This window comes from Eriocheir sinensis, chromosome 65 (genome assembly GCF_024679095.1).
Source record: "Eriocheir sinensis breed Jianghai 21 chromosome 65, ASM2467909v1, whole genome shotgun sequence".
NCBI lineage: Eukaryota > Metazoa > Arthropoda > Malacostraca > Decapoda > Varunidae > Eriocheir > Eriocheir sinensis.
The window spans coordinates 5,551,080-5,556,459 of NC_066573.1; the positions used below are offsets into that span (position 1 = coordinate 5,551,080).

The 5,380-nt window shown below is 51.0% G+C and overlaps 2 protein-coding genes across 2 annotated transcripts; both read right to left on the reverse strand.

Moving 5' to 3' along the window:
* Positions 1 to 242: 242 nt before the first annotated feature.
* Positions 243 to 1,609, reverse strand: LOC126987466 (cuticle protein 7-like). Its single transcript, XM_050844437.1, has 3 exons — positions 1,583 to 1,609; positions 1,323 to 1,424; positions 243 to 795 (listed from the first exon to the last, which is right to left on the reverse strand). Exons 1-3 carry the CDS (start codon positions 1,592 to 1,594, stop codon positions 484 to 486), a joined length of 426 nt encoding a protein of 141 aa, XP_050700394.1. The 5' UTR covers positions 1,595 to 1,609; the 3' UTR covers positions 243 to 483.
* A 630-nt stretch (positions 1,610 to 2,239) lies between these two features.
* Positions 2,240 to 4,809, reverse strand: LOC126987528 (adhesive plaque matrix protein-like). The gene is made up of 3 exons (XM_050844530.1): positions 4,791 to 4,809; positions 3,814 to 3,942; positions 2,240 to 3,064 (listed from the first exon to the last, which is right to left on the reverse strand). Exons 1-3 carry the CDS (start codon positions 4,806 to 4,808, stop codon positions 2,753 to 2,755), a joined length of 459 nt encoding a protein of 152 aa, XP_050700487.1. The 5' UTR covers position 4,809; the 3' UTR covers positions 2,240 to 2,752.
* Between the last annotated feature and the right edge of the window lie 571 nt (positions 4,810 to 5,380).

The following is a 5,380-nucleotide window of genomic DNA, read 5'->3' on the forward strand; positions in this document are numbered from 1 at the left end:
GGTTACCACAGTTTACCTTCACTTGGTGTCCTCAGGTATCCATTTATCGACCAGTTGGAAAGGGAGGATGAACAGTCCGGGCCCACGGAGTTGTAGCCAGGCGTGCTAACCACTACACCTCGGAGGTTAGATGTCAGAATTAAATCGCCAACGTATCGTCCGGCGATCACATGGAGGTATTTCACGTTCCTTTCACTCTCTTCGTAATCCTTATAATTCGCAATGTTAAATAAGCCTTTGAATGATTTCAGAAGTATATATATTTCATAAATATTTACAGAGGTTACATTGCTGTTCTCCGTAAAGTGGAGAAGAAGAGTTTACGATGGAAAATAAGTTGCGTGAGGCGCCAGGGTCACGATGTTGTAAGGGTGACAGCGGAGGGTCGGCAGAGTTAGTGAAGTGATTGTTCACCTCACTGGTCAGTCTGCTTGACCTCTGCAAGACACGCCGAAAACAGAGTTGAAATCATGGGTGGAGGACCTATTCCTCGGGGTGGGCGGGCTCAGCGGGAAGTGGGGCAGGGTAGGAAGGCTGGGGTGGGGCTGGGTAAGACGGAGGGGGTGGGGCGGGGTAAGATGAGTGTTCTGGGTACTTCGGCTCCCCCTCGTAGGTGACCACAGCCTCCAGCCCGTCGCCGTTGTCCACGTAGGTGACGGTCTGAATGCGCCCGTCGGGGAGGTTCACGGTGTAGCTACCCTCGGTCTTGTACCCGTCGCGGCTCTCAGAGTGGCCGAAGTTGGTGCCGGAGTAGTCGTCAGCCACGCCGTAGTTGTACGTGTACTTGGGAGGAGACTGTTGGGGCAGACGAAGGACAGTTAAAGACGTGAGCCTGAGGATGACTGGAAGAGGCTGCACTAAAGTAGATTCACGCAGTACTTCCATTGGACTTAAAGGACCCAAACCCAAAAGACTAAGGTAGTTCGTTTCTCATCTTTCCAAGAAGGATAAATCAATCCCCACATAAACTTCCACGAACCGTCAATAGTGTGGCTTGAGTGTAGAGGTACAATTAGATATGAATTAGGGGAGAGACCAAGGTTGAAGATATTCCCACGACAATTGAATGGACTTGAACGAGCCATATTATGATTAGAATTGATAGCAGACAGACAATCAAAGTAACAGAGTAGCAACCTAAGAGTGTAGAAGCAGGCAGAGAACCCGGTGGATAGATGAAATGTTAACCTTTCCCGAAGCAAGATGTAGTGCATTAACAATGGACAAATAAATTCAATACGTTGGGATAGGCCTTTGTCCTACATCGACTTTAATGGTATGATAATGACGATGATGGTGATGGCCTCTCAGAAATGTCTCACCTCTGGATGTGGCGGGGCGGGGTGGCCGTAGGTGGGGGGCGGGTGGTAAGGTGCGGGGCGGTCAGCGAGGGCCACCATCACCAGACACGCTGCGAGCACAAACTGTTGGGGAGGAAGCGAGGGTTAGGAGCATCGAGCACATGGAAAAAAAGCGAGGCTGTCACAACACAGTTCCACATGAACACATCCACGATCAACGCATCCTCGCTTGTGGACACGAGGAGGTGGTGAGGCTGCTGTCCACACAACTCTCAACGTACCCTGAGAGACATATTGAGCTACTGATGACTTCCACCTCCCCGGAACATTCTTATATACCGACAAAACCTCTACTTTCCCCTTCGTTGGTCGGTGAGGAGCCTTGCGACAACCCGCAGACCCTCGCTTGCCCGTTCCCTGCCTCCCCTCCCTTCCCTCGCCGCGGGAGTGGACACATCGTGGTCAGGGCGGCCTCGCGGCGGAGCCTTCCGAGACGAGGCGACGAGGACGAGTTGGAATGAATGTTTCATCAGAGAAATTTCAATAACGCACTGAAAAATCTCGACATGCATGCCGCTGAGTGCTAGAGATCGAACCCGGGCCTTCAGAAAGGAAGTCAGGGCAGCAAACCACTGGGCCACGGGTAAGCTAAAAGCTCCCCGTGCCTTCTGAAGGTGCGGGTTTGATTCCCGGAATTCCAGTAATGTTAAGTTCGAAATGTTTATTTCATTAGTCTTTCGTCAGGACACACACACACACACACACACACACACACACACACACACACACACACACACGCGTGCGCGCACGCACGCACGCACGCGCGCGCACACACACACACACACACACACACACACACACACACACACACACACACACACACACACACACACATACCATAATAATGTGGGCTTTTTTTGTATGTGAGCGTAACAAATAATAGGGAAAAAATACAAAGTCATTACCTAAAGAAGTTTATTACCCAGCCTGATGCACCACAGTCCATGCACGGGGCCGAGTGTCGAGAGTAAGCATAACGTTATCATCCATTCGAAGTCTGCAATGGCTCATCGTGTGTGTATGTTTCCTGGCGGCCCGTGTGTCGTTTGTATGCTGAAAGTATCCCTGATGACTATGAGCAAAGAGATAGTGCAGGGGGTAGGCAGTGTTGGGAAGAGATAGGCTCAGATGGGGGACAGGGGCGGTGGATGGATGGCTGAGGTGGGGAAGGGCTGTTTGGGGATGGGCAGGAGGGGGGGCATGTGGTGAATGACTGGGGCAGGAAGTGTCTGTGTTGGGGCGGGGCGGGGCGGGAAAAAGAGACAGGCGTAGTGGGTGATGTTTGGGGCAGGTAAGGTCTGTGCTGGGACGGGGCGGGAGGGGTGAACCGCTCAGACGGGGTACAAGTGCAGTGGGTGGATGGCTGGGGCGAAACAAGTCACGGAATGCACTCAGGTATAATACACGGGCGTCTTGGGGTACGAAGCGGCGGGCCGGTACACGGGGGCGGGCTTGTACTTGGGCTCAGGCTTGTACTTGGGTTGAGGTTTGTATTGCGGGTACTGCGCCTCTCCCTCGTAAGTGACCTCAGCCTCTAATCCGTCCCCTTTGTCCACGTAGGTGACGATCTGCTTGCGGCCGTCGGGGAGGTCCACGGTGTAGCTGCCCTCGGTCTTGTACCCGTTGCGGCTCTCGGAGTGGCCGAAGTTGGCGCCGGAGTAGTGGTCAGCCACGCCGTAGTTGTATGAGTACTTGGGAGGAACCTGCAAGTATTCAGAGGTAATATAAAGATTTAAAATTAATAATGCTTAAGAATAATACGAGTACATAGGAGGAATATCGAACTAATAATACAGTAAATTACGAGTTAATGAAAGCATCACCCTTAAATATAGTCTGTAGTATTATTGAATTCACCGTCATAGAACCTACAACCAAAATCTTATAGACTACAACTAGTTTTGGGTAATTTAACGTCTTTTTTTATTTTTGTTTTTGTTTCTTACTAAAGTAGATTATTTGGGATCAAAGCGAATGAATAACCTGCTATAAAGTGCCCCGTTAGTGCGTGAACAGTGCTGGCCTGAATCTTGGCTCTGAATACGCCTGACTTGGGACGGGGGCATAGCAAGGCACTGAACTGACCATTATTCCTCGAAGCATAATGTTAACTTGACAAACTCTTCCTTCGTTGGCTTTACTGACACATCAAGCATACGATTACTCTCCCATTTGCTGCCTTTCCTCGGTGTGAGCATAATCCAACAACTTGCTCGAGGGATGGCGGACACGGAGTTCGTCAAGTGCCTCAAAGGACACCGTGCACCGTGGCCATCCTTTCCATCCTCGTTGCGGTCTGGCGCTGCTGGTCTTTGCCTGCGGCGCCTTGGTGAAACGGCTGCTAAACGAGTGAGTGGCTAACACGAAAGCATTGAACAGTGGACATAAACTCGCGAGAAGGAGAAAAGTAAGGCCACTCTTCTGCCTTGAGGGCCGACGGTCTGAGACTCACGGTGGGGTAGTCCGGCTGGGCGCGGGGGGCGGGGCGCGAGTAGGAGGGGGGCGCCGCGAAGGAGGGGTAGGAGGGTAGTCGGGCTGCCTCCACGCACGCCGCCACCATGCACACGGCTGCCACAACGGTCTGTAGGAAGCAATGGTGATAACAGTGGTATTAGAGTAGTAGTAGTAGTAGTAGTAGTATAAAAAAAACGTGCGCGTATCTCCTAAGAAAACATACAAACGATGCTGAGTCGATGTGATGCCACGAAAACCAAGCCACTTCTCGATTGACAGATTAATATAACAGTCCTCACTATCCTGTAACATAGTATCGATAAAGTAACTTCGTGCAAGAATTCAGAAAGTTACTTCAGTCAGTGCAGATAAACAATACATGTGCTGAGTTAGTGGCTGAGGCGAGACTGGTGAGCGGCGTGAACAATAACCAATGTGGAGAAATGACTTCCGATTGCCCTCCCCACCTGAGAGAGAGAGAGAGAGAGAGAGAGAGAGAGAGAGAGAGAGAGAGAGAGAGAGAGAGAGAGAGAGAGAGAGAGAGAGAGAGAGAGAGAGAGAGAGAGAGAGAGAGAGAGAGAGAGAGAAAGCACACACACACACACACACACACACACACACCACCTGAGAGAGAGAGAGAGAGAGAGAGAGAGAGAGAGAGAGAGAGAGAGAGAGAGAGAGAGAGAGAGAGAGAGAGAGAGAGAGAGAGAGAGAGAGAGAGAGCACACACACACACACACACACACACACACACACACACCACCTGAGAGAGAGAGAGAGAGAGAGAGAGAGAGAGAGAGAGAGAGAGAGAGAGAGAGAGAGAGAGAGAGAGAGAGAGAGAGAGAGAGAGAGAGAGAGAGAGAGAGAGAGAGAGAGAGAGAGAGAGAGAGAGAGAGAAAGCACACACACACACACACACACACACACACACACACACACACACACACACACACACACACACACACACACACGTACCCTTACTCCTGGAGCCATCGCAGAGGAGTGATGCCCCGAGCAGCCTCTCACCTGCCTTTATATGCCCGCCTGCCGCACCCGGGGGCTCAAGGTCGTGCCCCGGCGCCCCCGCCCTCGAGGTCACGTGATTCCCCTCCACGATGAGCCCCCCGCGTCGAGCTATTCTTACATGGCGACGAGGTGTGAGGTCACGTGTGTGTATGTGTGTGTGTGTGTGTGTGTATGTGTGTGTGTGGGGTGGGGGGTGGGGGGGAGGTGCTTATAAAATTATCTTGTTTTAATCACATTGTTGTTTATTGTTTATTTATTTTTTATACGGACTACAAGAAATGATGGAATACTGTACATCAGTTATTATTCGGAATTAATGCGTTGGATGTGATGCGAGAGGAAGGCTTAACGCTCGTGCTTACTTACATGCAGGGCCGTGTCTAGCCTTTTTTGGGGCCCTATGCGGAATGTTGTTTGAGGGCCCCAATGTTGTGAAGCTATGATGGGTGGATAATAAAAATAATAATAATGGCAGCTTGGGGGCCCCTGGTGGCTTCGGGGGCCCTATACAACCGCATAGTTCGCATATAACATGTGCT